Source organism: Leptonychotes weddellii, chromosome 3 (genome assembly GCF_054177405.1).
Source record: "Leptonychotes weddellii isolate Sample4059 chromosome 3, ASM5417740v2, whole genome shotgun sequence".
NCBI classification, from domain to species: domain Eukaryota; kingdom Metazoa; phylum Chordata; class Mammalia; order Carnivora; family Phocidae; genus Leptonychotes; species Leptonychotes weddellii.
The window spans coordinates 30,048,457-30,064,225 of record NC_138371.1 but is presented as its reverse complement, the minus strand read 5'-3'; the positions used below and the strand labels follow the sequence as shown (position 1 = coordinate 30,064,225).

General features: G+C 34.9%; 1 protein-coding gene, 1 long non-coding RNA gene and 1 pseudogene across 2 annotated transcripts in view; 1 reads left to right on the top strand and 2 right to left on the bottom strand.

Annotated features, from left to right (window-relative positions):
* Positions 1 to 15,769, bottom strand: part of LOC145720742 (uncharacterized) — a 440,998-nt gene that overhangs the window by 168,578 nt on the left and 256,651 nt on the right. The window lies entirely within an intron of this gene.
* The window catches only part of BMPR2 (bone morphogenetic protein receptor type 2), a 197,208-nt gene that overhangs the window by 117,267 nt on the left and 64,172 nt on the right, over positions 1 to 15,769 (top strand). Inside the window, exon 3 of the mRNA XM_081815269.1 lies at positions 668 to 838. Within this exon, the coding sequence (XP_081671395.1) occupies positions 668 to 838 (171 nt within the window). The remainder of the gene's footprint in view (positions 1 to 667; positions 839 to 15,769) is intronic.
* LOC115941369 (U6atac minor spliceosomal RNA) lies at positions 8,226 to 8,344 on the bottom strand (annotated as a pseudogene).

Genomic DNA, 15,769 nt, shown 5'->3' with positions numbered 1-15,769 from the left:
ACCATAGCACATACCCTCCCCAATGTCTATCACCCAGCCACCCATCCCTCCCACCCCCAACCATTCCAGCAACCCTCAGTTTGTTTCCTGAGATTAAGAATTTCTCATATCAGTGAGATCATATGATACATGTCTTTCTCTGATTGACTTACTTCACTCAGCATAAATCTTTGATTGTATCTGATTATTTCTTTGGAATAGATTGCTGAAAGAACTATTAGATTATAAAGCATGAATATTTTAAAGGCTCTTTTGAAAATTGCCATATGGCTTTCTAGAAATGCTATATACATTTACATTCCCCCAGCAGTATATGGGAGTTACTGAAATCTTGTTATGATTGTATATTATCTTTTTAAACCTAGAACAATTTAATAGATATAGACAAAAATGAAATCTTACTGTTGCTTTAATAATAATTCTTAGATTAATGAAGAGGTTAAACATTTATTGGTGGCTTTTCTCCCTGTTAAATGCTTGTTAATACTCTGCCATTTTTTTGTTATTTAAAAAATGTGTGTCTCCTATTCATTTGCAGGAGTGGTTTATAACTCATATGTATTATGTACTTACTCTGTCACATTGATTGTAGTTATTTCTTAGTTTGTTGTTTCTCTTTTAATTTAATTTATTGTATTAACCCTAACTTGTTTACATTAATATGTAGGATGTTGGTCTCACATTGGAGATCCCCAGGAGTGTCACTATGAAGAATGTGTAGTAACTACTACCCCTCCCTCAATTCAGAATGGAACATACCGTTTCTGCTGCTGTAGCACAGACTTGTGTAATGTCAACTTTACTGAGAATTTTCCACCTCCAGACACAACACCACTCAGTAAGTAGTTTAAGTAATTTACTTTTTCTTGTTAATTCTTTCCTCCAAAGATTTGCAAAATTTAAAAAATATAATAACATGACGTTTGGCAGAGTGAAAGGGAGAGTTCAAACATCATGAGACTACATCTAGCTAACACCTGAAATTCAAAAGAGGTGCACCAGGATTTCCAGGGTATCACTAGAGTACCAAATAAGTTTGAATCAAATTATGGTACTTTCCAACCCCTGTGAAGCTATACTTCCAACAGTACAAATATACATACGCATAGGGGTGCCTGGCTGGTTCATTGTTGATAAGAGCATGCAACTCTTGATCACAGGGTCATGAGTTCAAGCCACACTTTGGGCATAGAGCTTACTTAAAAAAATACATATGGAGGCACCTGGCTGGCTCAGTCAATTAAGCATCCAACTTGATTTTGTCTCTGGTCATGATCCTCAGGGTCATGAGATCAAGTCCTGCATCAGGCTCCACACTAAGTGTGGAGTCTGCTTGAGATTCTCTCTCTCCCTCTCCCTTGCCCCTCCCCCTGCTCACTCTCTCTCAAATCAGTAAATCAATCAATCAATCAATCAATAAAATCTAAAAAAAACATATGCATAGAGTTATCCACTGCAGTATTATTTGTAACTGCAAAACATTGGAAACTATCGGGGCGCCTGGGTGGCTCAGACGGTTAAGCGTCTGCCTTGGGCTCAGGTCATGATCCCAGGGTCCTGGGATCGAGCCCCACATTGGGCTCCCTGCTCGGTGGGAGGCCTGCTTCTCCCCCTCCCTCTGCTTCTCCCCCTGCTCATATTCTTTCTCTCTCTCTCTCTGTATCTCTGTGTCTCAAATGAATAAATAAACCTTTAAAAAAAAAATTGGAAACTATCTAAATGTTCAGGAATAGGAGATTAGTTAAAATATACTATGGTGTATACATGTAATGGAGTACTAACTATACATCTATAAGAAAAAAGAGTAAGATCTCTATGAATTGATATGGAGTGATTTCTAGAGATAATGTCAGGAGAATAAAAAACATATATATACTCTGATATCTTTTGTGTAAGACAGAAAGCTTATCTTTACAAAAAGAAACAAAGGATAAACCAGAAAATAATTAAGTTGATTACTTAGAAGGGATGGAGAGAAAGGAGTGGGAAGTATACATAAAGGAATGAAAGAACTAATGTAAGGATTTTATAAACACAGTGTTTTACTATATATACTATTTTGGGCAAGATGGGATGTAAGAGATGGGGGGAGAATTGCATACAAATACTGAACTCTTTTAAGTTTGTTTTTTAGTAACCATGGACAAACCAATTGTGAAACAATTGTAGATGTGTAATAGGATTAAGAAATAAGTAAATGGTGTTAATGCTCTTGGGAGCCAGTGCTCTTACTGAGGAAATAGGCACATACAATTATAGATGGGGGAAGACAAGAGAATCCTGTGTGAATTGATTATAATTCAAGATATGAGTATGGATTTATAACTTTAAAAATATACATATGTATGTGTTACATGCATGGATATGTGGCCATGTACATATGTGTATATATTTGTATGTGTATGTTTTTGTATATATGTATGGAGTGTACATACACATACCTATATATATTTCTTAGCTCTATCTGTTGAAAAGGATAAGAAGCAATAAGTAGCACCCCAGTAGCAGCAAGCAAATGTAATACCCAGATTTAGACTCTAATACCACTCCCCAATGAATGGAAGTTGGGCTCCTTGGAAAAATGACTTACTCTAAGACTGGAGCAGGATAGCTGCAAGATGAGCCGGAAGTATCTTGTAACACTAGAAAGTAAGGAAAAGAAGTGCCCCCAAATGGGGGAAACTTGTCAGAAGGGCATAGGAGCCAGCTTCAAGGAACTCCTACTGTCTAAATTTGGGACAATTTGAGTGCTAAAAAGTACAGTAACAAACTGTAAGCCATTGGAGGGAAAATGAATTCATGAGTCTATGCTGATTGCAGAGAAGGGAGAAGAGAGGGCACTTGCTTACAGTAGAATGCCAGGTGCCAACTGGTAAATGTAGGAGTGCTGGAGTTGGAAAATTATCCTGTAGCCATCATGGTAAGGATTGGATCAGACAAGAATAATCAAAACGTCCTAAATCTAAAGGCATTTTCAATATGGAGCCAGGATATTTGCGTTGAAGTATCTCCCACATGTTGCAAGGGAAAAATTAGTAATTATAAGTTGAGGATATTGGATAACACCTTGACCAAATGATTAAAATTAACATCATTAATGAAGGGCAGATGGACATCCATGATACCCTGAGAAGGACACGGTATCACTAATAGAGTACTGTATGTCAGCCAAGAATGCATACCAGAATCTAATCATGAGGGAACATCACACAAACCATGAACTAGGAATGCTCTGTTATAAGAAGGGGATTTGTCAAAAATGTCAATGTTCTATAAGGCAAAGAGACTGTGGGAAAGATTTAGATAAAGGAAGCTAAAGAAACTTGACAACTAAGCCGTACCTAACTCTCCTAATGCTGGATGCGAAAAATATGATAAAGGACATTATTAGACCAGTTGACAAAAGAGATGATTAAAGAATTATTTCAATATTAAATATACTGAATCTGATAGCAGTACTGTGGTTATGTAAAAGAATATCCATATTCTTAGGAAGTAGTCTAAGAAATGTTTAGAAATAGGGGCAAAAATGCATACATATATATATCAACCTCCATGAACTGGTTCAAAAAAAGTATGTGTGTTTGTGCGCATGCACATGTCTCAGTCAGTTAAGTGTCTGCCTTCAGTTTGGGTCATGATCTCAGGATCCTGGGATTGAGCCCCATGTTGGGCTCCCTGCTCAGTGGGGGGAGTCGGCTTCTCCCTCTCCCTCCCCCTGCTCGTGCTCTCTCTCTCTTTGTCTCTCACTCCCTTTCTTTCTCAAATAAATAAATAAAATCTTAATAAAAAGAGAATGATAAAGCAAGCAAATGGGGTAAAATGGTAACAATAAGTGAATTTGGGTAAAGATGTATGGGTATTCTTTGTACTATTCTCATCTTTTTTTTTTTTAAAGAGTTAGAGCTTTTTAATTTAATTTAAATTTTAATTTTTTTTAAGATTTTATTTATTTATTTGACAGAAATAGAGATAGCGAGAGCAGGAACACAAGCAGTGGGAGTGGGAGAGGGAGAAGCAGGCTTCCCCCCGAGGAGGGAGCCCGATGTGGGACTTGATCCCAGGACTCTGGGATCATGACCTGAGCCGAAGGCAGACGCTTAACGACTGAGCCACCCAGGCGCCCTGTACTATTCTCATTCTTACAACTATTCTGAAAGTTTTAAATTAGTTCCAAATAAAAATTTAAAAATTTAAAAGTATATATTTTTTGAAATATAGCACATTTCAAGAATTCTCTGTCAACAGCTTTTATTAGTTCATACTCTGAGATCTTCAGTTTGGGATTATTTCCTTTGATTTCTTGATGAAACACTAAACTGAAAGCAATGGGAAGTTTTTTCTTATCTACTCAAGGCCATTAGCTTTTATGAAGAAATTATACTGAATTGGCTACATTTATTTTCCACAAAGAAGCAAACAAACAAAATAAGATTTCTAATTTTCACTTGTGCATCTAGCTAGATGAAAGTGAAGTGAATTTGTGCATAAGTTCTCCTCAATATTTTTATTGCTACATTTCAGAATGTTACCTAGATTTTGGTCTGCTATGATCTTTTGAACCAAAAGCTGAAGTATTGCCAATTAGGAATCAAGTAATGTTAGCCCAATAAAAAGGGAAAGTGTTTTAAGTAAAGTGCTGTAATATGGGAGCATTGGCTCAATTTATATATTTTGTTCTAAACAAAGCAAGTAAATTTGAAGTTAGCAAACAAGATGAATATTGGTTTTTGCATTAATCTCAAGAAAAATAGTCATATTGAATGTCAGACATTTAGTCGATAAGTGATAAGATGCTTGATCAAAATAAAAATAGTTTTAAGTGTTACAGTTTAAAGAAATTAATTAAAATTTAACATTAAGGGGGGGCGCCTGGGTGGCTCAGTTGGTTAAGCGACTGCCTTCGGCTCGGATCATGATCCTGGAGTCCCGGGATCGAGTCCCGAATCGGGCTGCCTGCTCGGCAGGGAGTCTGCTTCTCCCTCCGACCCTCCTCCCTTTCATGCTCTCTGTCTCTCATTCTCTCTCTCTCAAATTAAAAAAAAAAAAAAAATTAACATTAAGGGGGTACCTGGTTGGCTCAGTTGGTTAAGCGTCTGACTCTTGATTTCAGCTCAGGTCATGATCCTCAGGGTCATGAGATGGAGCTCCATGTTGGGCTCTGTGCTCAGTGCGGAGTCTGCTTGAGATTCTCCCTCTCCCTCTGCCCCTCCTCCTGCTCTTGCTCTCTCTCTAAAATAAATAAAATCTTTAAAAAAAATATATATATATATATGTAAAATTAAGCAGAACTTTTTGTTCTTGGTTGGATAATAATACAGCAGTAGAAAATCTGGTGATGGTGATTTTTTTTTCTCCTTTAAAATTTTCCATTATAAAAATACCATTTATTGCATATTTAACATAAATATTTGTCAAAGACATTTATATATGTTTAAAATTTACTAGAAATATGGTGCACACTTATCAGAGATGGAGAAGTAGGATAGCGTGGGGTGACTGTTGAGAGGGAAGGTTACGTATTATTCTTATATTCTTGAATTATTTGAATCTTTAACCTGAGAATATATTTGTGTATTACATGTGTATGAAAATATTAAAGGAATACCTGCTTGTTAAATTAGAAAAATAGAAAAATGAGATAAGTGAAAAGGAGATAAATAATCTTCAATAATTTCTATATCCAAATACAACCATTATTAATATTTTGAATGTTTTTTTCCTAGTCTTTTCTCTTTAATTTTTGTATAGTTGTATTAGTGATAAAAATGCATTTAAGGACCACCTGGCTGGCTCAGTTGGTAGATCCTGCGACTCTTGATCTTGCAGGTCCTGAGTTAGAGCCTCATGTTGGGGATAGAGTTTACTTAAAATAAAGGGGAGGGGGAATAAAAATTCATTTTAGATCCTACTTTTTTGTTCAGCAGAATAAGTATTTTCCAGGTTATTGTATATGTTTCATAGTCATCAATTTTAATGGTTGTATAATATTTTATCGATTAGATATTTTCCTTATCCATTCCCTTGGTTTTAGACATTTAGGCTGTTTCTAGTTTTTTATTCCAGTGGGCATCTTTGTATATATAGCATTATATTAAATTATAATTCCCAGAATTATAATTTCTATATCCAGTAGTAACAGTATTAAAATTCCTCATATATTGTCAAATTGCTTTTCCATTGGTGGATACAGTTCATTCTCCCGTTAGTGATATACTGGAGTGCATATTCCATCATGTCTTTATCAACACTAGTATTATTAAAATAAAACTTTGCTGAGATCATTTTGAAAAAAGATTTGGATTGGGTTTTGTTTTTTGTTTTTGGGGGATTTTTTTGAGCAAGAGAGAGAGGGTGAATTCAAGCAGGCAGCAGCCAGAGGGAGAGAGCGAGAATCTTAAGTAGGCTCCACACTCAGCACAGAGCACAACGCGGGGCTCGATCTCACGACCCTGAGATCATGACCTGAGCCAAAATCAAGAGTTGGACGCTTAACTGAGCCACGCAGGTGCCCCTTGGATTATTTTTATTAGTGAGGTTCACATGTTTTTTGTTTTTTATGTTTTGAATTTCCTATGTTCATTGTCTATTTGTAATATTCTTTTCCAATAATGAAGCTAATTAGCTTTGAGAAAAATGATTTAGAATAGTCTGAAATCTAGTCATTTCATCCCTTGTCAATTTGTCTTGATACCATAGGATGACAGGAGCTACATTTTAAATAGTAATTTAACATGCATTTGTAACATTTTTTAAAAAATCTTTGAACCTTGGCTCTTCCTAAGGAAAGACCATTAATATCTTTCATTAAAAGTTCAATGCTCATTTATAGTGCTAAATTATACCTTAATCAAGGTGTTAAAAATAAAATGTTCATTACTCATTCTTCTGAGAACAGTGTTCACTGAAACAGTATCTCCAAACCTCACATGATGTTTTCGTAATGGCTATTAAAGCTTTGCATTTGCATAATGTTTTATAATTTCAAAGTGTGGCACATCTGTAAACTCTTTGAAGTTGTGTCCATAATATTTGGGTAGTTTAGTAAAAAATAAACCCTTTTGTCCTACTGAGTAACTATGCTACTCAGGTTGAATGGTCATTGAAGTGGTTGTCTTTCTCTAACAGATTTAGCTTGCAGCTTATCTTTTTTTTAACTTTTTACCTATTATTGTATCGACAGTCAATGTCAGGTTTTGGCCCCCAACAAAAAAAATGTTTTAAACTTTTATATTTGAAATTATTTCAAACTTACAAAAACTTCCATATACCTTTTATCCACAGATTCACCAATTTTTAACATTTTGCTGTATTTGCCTTATTACTCTCCCTCTCCATATATATACATATGCCGATAACTATTTTTTTCTGAACTTTTGCAAATAAGTTGTAGGCATCATACCTAAATTTTCACGTATTTTGTAATTGTCTCTGTCTCTTCTACTAGATTCTCTTTTAAGATTTTATTTTTCATTTATTTCAGAGAGAGCTTGTGAGAGAGCAGGAGACCAGGGAGGGTTAGAGGGATAAACAGACTCCCCACTGAGCGGGGAGCCCAACATGGGGCTCTATTCCAGGACCCTGGGATTATCACCTGAGCTGAAGGCAGACAGGTAACCAACTGAACCACCCAGGCTCAATCCTACTGGATTTTTTTTTTTTTTAAGATTTTATTTATTTATCTGACAGAGAGATACACTGCGAGAGAGGGAACACAAGCAGGGGGAGTGGGAGTGGGAGAAGCAGGCTTCCTGCGGAGCGGGGAGGCGGACGCGGGGCTCGATCCCATCCTGGGATCATGACCTGAGCCGAAGGCAGACCCTTAATGACTGAGCCACCCAGGCGCCCCTGGATTCTTAAAAAAAAAAAAAAAAATTATTAGAGTATAGTTAACACACAGTGTTATCTTTTAGTTGCACCATATAGTGATTCAATATCTCTTTATATTATGCTGTGTTCACCACAAGTGTAGCTACCATCTGTCACCATACGTTATTACAGTGTCATTGACTATATTCCCTATGCCGTACCTTTTATTCCCATGACTTAATCTTTCCATAACTGGAAACCTGTATCTCTCACTCTCCTTAACCCATTTTGCCCATCTCCCTACCCCCTTTCCTCTGACAACAATCAATTTGTTCTCTGTATTTGTAGGTCTGATTCTTTTGTTTATTTGTTTATTCATTTGTTTTGTTTTTTATTTTCCACGTATGAGCGAAATCATAAAAATGTTAGATGCCCAAAGTAGGTGGCAATGCCTTAACAATATGTGTGTTGCTAGGCCTGAGGGCCTCTTATATCCTTGTTAAGGGTAGTGCTAACCTCTCCTTTCATACAACACTCTTCTACAAGATTCTAAAGTCTTTGGTGATAAGGACCTTTTTTAATGCTCTTTTGTCTCTGCATTGACTACTAGTACAGTGTCAGGTATGTAGTGGTAGGAGTGAAATAAATGTTTGTTGAATGAATAATTTAATAAAAGGATATATGCTAATGTATAAATTCTGAAATGTTTTCAAATACTTGAAGGGAATAGGATTTGTTGTCATTTGTAATCTGGCAAAAGTTGAGATCATTGGATTCACTCAGTAATAGACAGGTATTTATTGAAAGCTGGTTGTTACTTTTAATTAAAGGGACAAATAGTTCATGGGACAGTAAGTACAGACAAAAACAGAACAATTATTAACTCCCTTATTTTAGATTCATTATGGTAAAGTATAAAAAAGCCGTAATTGTTCCCATTCTCCTTTCCACTCCTAAAAAAGAAGCATCAAATTTTAATTTTTGAAATAATGCAGGAATTTAGAAAAGTTTCCCTAAGTAGATGCTGTTACATGATCTAATTTTCAGAGACCCTTACTCAAAAAGTACAATTTAGCATATTTTAATACTGGTAAAGAAAATGATGCACAGGTAGGTTATGGCTTTTTTAAAGGTTATGTTCTAGGGAAACAGCAGAAGGTACTTAATGTTCTCTTTAGCCTATTCATTTCTCTCTCGATTGTTTTCAGCTGAACAGTTTACTTCCTGACATCAAACTATTCATTGCTGTTACTGGAATTATATCTTTCTCATCAAGTATGCTTTTACACAATATCTAGGACCACTTTTACCTGCCTTCTTACCACTATACCTCATACATTGAGTAGGGTTAGACCAGTGACAATGAAGAAATATATGGATGACTGAGAATAACAAAATATAGCTCTCTTTCCTCAGGAAAAGCTTGTTTTTTGTTGTTGTTTTTGTTTTGTTTTGTTTGTAATCAACCTCAGTTGAAGCTGAAGACCATGAGGTAGTTAGTGATAGAAACTAAAGCATATGATAGCAGTGAATCTTTTAAGAATAATGTGGGAGGAGTTGTCAGGGAAAATATGATAGACCAATCCATGACCATAAGTGAATATCTTTCATTTTGCTGAGCCACAGAGTCTTACATTATAATTATTTAAAAATTACTTTGATGTGGAGTTAGGGGAGTGAAGAAGGGTTATTCCATTTACCTCTAGTTCTTAAATTTTTTTTTTACAGATTACAGATTTTGTGTAGTCTTATAAAACTGCCTTACATAGTTTTTTGGAGGCAATGAGATATGACACAAATTAATGAAATCTCTGCAGACTTCTGGCTGTTTTGCTAAAAAATTTAGTTTAATGAGAAGTCCACTGATTTATGTTTTGTTGAAACATAAATGAAATGTCTGTTTTAAAATAAGTATCAGCAGTTTCTTACTAATTTTAGAAAAAGGTATGTGAGCATTGTTAAATGCCATAAAAGTTAAAGTTCTGTTCGGACTACAGATGACCAATGATTTTCTGAGTCCCTTTATTTTTTTCTTAGATTCTCCTTCTGTTGTACCCAGTATGATATGTTAACTTTTATAGGAACTGTCCTTTCTTCCCCCATCAACATATGGTGTCCTTACCTCTATTTCCCTTCAGATATTAGTGCTAGATATTTAATGAGTTTTGCCTCATAAAATACTTATTCCAGATGGGATAAATATAGTAATGAAATTTTAATTCATTTCATCAGGATTATAAACTTATTAGACTCAGCAGTCTCCTTACAATAAAAATATAAAGGGAATTTGGGCATTTAACACATAGTGAAATCAAAACTAGCTAAATAACATTTTTTAAAATATTCACGACGTGTCAGACATTGTTCTAATTGCTGTCTATGCATTAAACCTTTACAGTTAACCCTTACAGAAACACATGAAATGATTACTGTTCTATTCTTATTTTACATTGAGAACACTGAGGCACAGATACATAATTTTTTACCAAGTCACACAGCTAATAAGTGGTAGAGTCAAGATTCAAATGTAGGTGTTTGGGCTCCATAGTATGTGTAATTAACTATTACTTTCTATTGGTTTTAACCATTACTCTCTATAATCAGTTGTTATTAATCATTACTCTTATACTCAAACAGGGGGCCAGTTTATATATGTTCATTCATTTGGAAGGAGGAAAGAAAAGATTATTTTGAAAATATTTGATCACATTTCCTAAAATTTAAGGACTCTTCATGATTCTTTCACCATATCTGTTGTACCACTGAGTACCATAAAATGTTTTCTATATTCACATGACATATTACTTATTTAATATTTTTTTCAAATTATCTCATTAAAATTATATGTTCTTTAAAGGGAAACTTTTCATCACTACTGTAAATGGAAAGCCAATGTCATAAGTGGGGGTAACTTTAAAAATTATTTATTTAAAAATAAATAAAATGAAAACTAAGCCATATATATATTAGCTAACTAGATATTGCTGCTTGCCAAATTGTCTGAAACTTGAAGCTTACTTTCTCTGTGTTAAAAGAAAATAACAAATATTGATAATAGAGATTCACTGTCACCAAGTTGAGGTTTTCTTCTTTTGTAATTAGACAAAAGAAAGAAAACTAACTCATTAACACATGTCCATCTACCACCTAAAACCAGAAGTCTGACACTTTAGGAAAGTGAACTATATTATTCTGAGTCTCTTTGAACCATAAGAGACTTTGCAGTACCCATTTGTTTAAAAAGAAAATCAGTCTTTAAGTAAATGAGTTTATACCCTTAATTCATGCTTATGTGTTTATAAATTCCCAGAGTTTGAAAGAGATGTATAATTATTGCAAGGTTTGAATACTTATTTTAGAATAGTTTCTTGTTAAAGTTTCTGGAATTAGTATAATTAACCTTCCTAACTATAAAGTAAACAAAGTGATTAAGTTAGTAGAAAAGCAGACAAAAATTTGTCATTTTCTAAAAAATTAAATAGACCTAAGTCATTGTATTTGGTGTTGGAGGTTCTTGGGTGAAAATCAGCATAAAAATGTAGAATGCTTTTATTTTCTTTAACTTACATCATTCATTAAGTTGATTGTTGGATCAAATTGTTGAGAAACAAAGACTGAATAAAGCTAAGTTTAAGAAATCACATTCTAAAAAAAAAAATCACATTCTAATTTATGCTGTGCTGTTAAGATTAGAAATTCTAACTTCAGTGTCTGGCAGCAAATGTCTTTATCTCACACCAAGCTAGAAAATAGAAAAGAAAGCCTACATTCAAAGAAACTGACATATGGGGGCCACAGATAGGTTTTTAGCTGTTGTGAATTTATAATGGTTTTTCAGTTTTTACTGCTTCTTTGACAGCATTAAAGTGATTGAATAGACACAAAAGGAGAAATAAGGATGGCTGGATGTTTTTGCTTAGTACTTGATGAAGCATTTTAGCAAGAGACAAAGTATGTTGTTTTTTACACTTATTAAAAATATTAGTGGAGAAGGGGTGGTGCAAGAGAAGTAAAGTATGTATCCTTTAGAAAATATTCTTTAATGCAATAGTAACAAGGTTTTATTTGCACATGTTCTGTGGTGTTGGTCAGACAGTTTTCATTCTAAAATTTTGCTACCTCTGCCCTATTGAATATCAATCCTAATCTATATCTACATATTTTGTCCCTAGTCTCTCAAAAAAAGTAATCCCTCTTCATGTTGGTATTTTTAAAATTTATATTACTTGATTGTCCTGATGAACAAAGCAAAACCTGTTTACTAACCTGGCTTTACTGACAAACTTAGTGGAAGCTTTTGGTCTGTAAAATGTAAGACCCAAGCATTTATGGTGGAATTGACTGATATTTAAAAATAAATGTCTTCTCAAATACTGGACAATTTTGGATGTAGAAGCAAGAAATAATTTTCATGTTTTTACTTAATATCTATAATTTTTCTTATCTTTATGTCCAGTTCCACGTGTGCTCCTTTGTACCTGCCTTAGCTGTTTCTCATTTCCTGTAGTCTCTCTCTGATTACTGAGAATTTTCTGCATATGTTCATATAGAAAAACTGATTATCCATCTAATATAGATTTAGTGGTTTCAGGGTTCTGGGATCAAGCCCCAAGTCGGGCTCCCTGCTCGGTGGGGAGTCTGCTTCTTCCTCTCCCTCTGCTCCCCCCGCCTCGTCCTCTCTCTCTCATGCTCTCTGTCTCTCTCTCTCAAATAAACAAAATCTTTTTTTAAAAAAAGTAGAGTCATAGGTACATGAAGATACTTCAAGTACATTCAAAACCAAGATGAAACTAGCTGTGATTTGAATAGCAACCGTCTTTATAACAGTATGTTGTTTTTTTTAATTGAGGTATAATTGACCTGTAACATTATATTGCTTTCAGGTGTTCAGTATGATGAGTTGCTATTTGTATGTATTGCAAAATGATCACTACAGTAAGTCTAGTTAAAATCTGTCATAGTGCATAATCACAAAATTTTTTTTTCTTTTTTTAAGATTTTATTTATTTTATTTAATTGACAGGGAGAGAGAGAGAGACAGCGTGAGAGGGAACACAAGCAGGGGGAGTAGGAGAGGAAGAAGCAGGCTTCCGGCTGAGCAGGGAGCCTGATGCGGGGCTCAATCCCAGAACCCTGGGATCATGACCTGAGCTGAAGGCAGTCGCTTAACCAACTGAGCCACCCAGGCGCCCCAAATTTTTTGTTCTTATGATGAGAACTTTCAAGATTTACTCTCAACAGCTTTCGAATATTCAATATAGTATTGTTTTTTTATTTTTTAATTTTTAATTTTTAATTTTATTATGTTATATTAATCACCATACATTACATCATTAGTTTTTGATGTAGTGTTCCATGATTCATTGTTTGCATATAACACCCAGTGCTCCATTCAGTACATACCGTCTTTAATACCCATCACCAAGCTAACCCATCCCCCCACCGCCTCCCGTATAGAACTCTCAGTTTGTCCATATAGTATTGTTAACTGTAGTCACCATGCTGTACATTTTATCCCCATGACTTATTTTATAACTGGAAGTTTGTACCTTTTGACCCCCCCTCACCCCTTTGACCCACCCTTCTCCTCTGGCTAGCAGCAATCTATTCTCTGTATCTATGAACTTGGGTTTTTTTTGTTGTTGTTTTTTCACATTCCACGTGTAAGTGAAATTATATGGTACTTATCTCTCTCTTTCTGACTTATTTCACTTAGCATAATGCCCTTGAGTTCGTCCGTGTTGTTGTAAATGGCAAGATTTCTTCCCCCCTTTTTTATGGCTGAATAGTATTCCTAAACACACACACACACACACACACTCACTCACTCATCCATTGATGGACCCTTAGGTTGTTTCCAAATCCTCACTATTGTAAATAATGCTGCAGTGAACATTGGGTGCATATATCTTTTTGAATTAGTGTTTTGTTTTCTTTAGATAAATATCCAAAGTGGAGTTGCTGAATAATATAGTAGTTCTATTTTTAATTTCTTGAGGAACCTCCATACTGTTTTCCATAGTTGGCTATACCAGTTTACATTTCTACCAACAGTGCACAGAGGTCCCATTTTCCACATCCTTGCCAATACTTGTTATTTCTTGTCTTTTTTATAAGTAATTTTTTTTAAATTTTTAAAGATTTTTATTTATTGAGAGAGAGAGAGAATGATAGAGAGCATGAGAGGGAGGAGGGTCAGAGGGAGAAGCAGACTCCCTGCCGAGCAGGGAGCCCGATGTGGGACTCGATCCTGGGACTCCAGGATCATGACCTGAGCCGAAGGCAGTTGCTTAACCAACTGAGCCACCCACGCGCCCATAAGTAATGTTTAATAGTAATTGAACAGATACAACTTTGATTGGAAATGCACTGACAACTTAAATACTGTTATAAGCTCTTTTCAAATTGTTTCTTTAAAAAAAGTACATTATATTCTAGGCATAGTATGAAATTAGCCTAATCAGCTGCTAAAAAAATAGGATCATCTAAGGGAGGGAAGTGTAATGTTTCTGAAAATATTCACTTGATTCTTTGGGAGGTATTTGGCATAATGATTAAGAGCATTGGCTCTCCGGGGCACCTGGGTGGCTCTGTCATTGAGTGTCTGCCTTTGGCTCAGGTCCTGATCCCAGGGTCCTGGGATCAAGCTTCGTATTGGGCTTCCCTCTCAGCGGGGAGTCTGCTTCTCCCTCTGCCCCCCCCCATTTGTGTTCTCTTTCTGTCTCTCTTAAATAAATAAATAAATAAATAAAATCTTTAAAAACAAAAAACAGTGTTGGCCCTCAGTCTTATTAGTGCATGGGTTACAAATCTTCCTGTTCTACTTGCTAAACATATCCTTGAACAGGTTACTTAGCCTCTTTGTATATTAAGTACCTCACATACAAAGTAATACTATCTATTTTATTTTTTTATTTTATTTTATTTTTTTTGTATTTTATTTTATTTTATTTTTTTTTATTCTTATGTTAATCAATACTATCTATTTTATATGACTGTTGTATAGGTTAAACAAGATAGTGCATGTAAAGTGCCTAGCATATACTAAACATTTAATAAATAATAGTTATAATTAGGAGAGAACTGTCCTTAGGTCTTTCTAAAAACCAACTGTTACAAACATCATTCCTCATTTAGTTTTCTTTTTACCATTAAGGACATTTTTCTGTTCATTTTTATTTATTATATGAGAGCCTACATTCTGTGATCTTTTTTTATTTGAAGAAAGAATTGTTACTGAGTTTCTCGTGAAGTGTATTCGAGTTCCTGTGTCCCTCTAGTTGAGAAACAGAACAAAGATAATATTTTCTGCATCTTCCATTAACCCCATCCCCCACTAAAAAAAAGCTGTAAGAAGTTATTCCTGAAACAGTGAATTATTCTTTTATTTTTTGCAAGTGTACACTTTTCAAGGTTTTTAGCAATGAATAAAAATATAGTCAATCTTCATTATTCCTGGATTCCATGTCTCACTTGCTAAAAAATTATTTGTAACTCCAAAGTCAGTACTCAGAGTTTTTCTTGGTCATTCAAAGACACGTACATAATAACAAAAAATTTGAGTTGCCTGACATGCCTGTTCCCAGCTGAGGTTGATCATGGACACGCTCTTACCTTCTTACTTCAGCGTTCATACTGTAAACAAGTGTCCTTTTCAGTCTATTTAATGCCACATTTTTTTGCATTTTTGTTGGTGATTTTTCAATTTAAAATGGCCTCCAAGTATAGGGCTGAAGTGATGTCTAGTGTTTCTAAGCACAAGAAGGCTGTGAGTGACTTACAGAGAAAATACATGTGTTAGGTAAGCTTCTTTCAGGCATGAGTTATAGTGCTATCAGCTGTGAGTTCAGTGTTAATGAATCAGCAACATACAGTATATCAAATAAAACATCTTTAAACAGAAACACATAAAAGAGAAGGTTATGTATTAATGAGATTGGTGAATATGGTTTGACTGGAG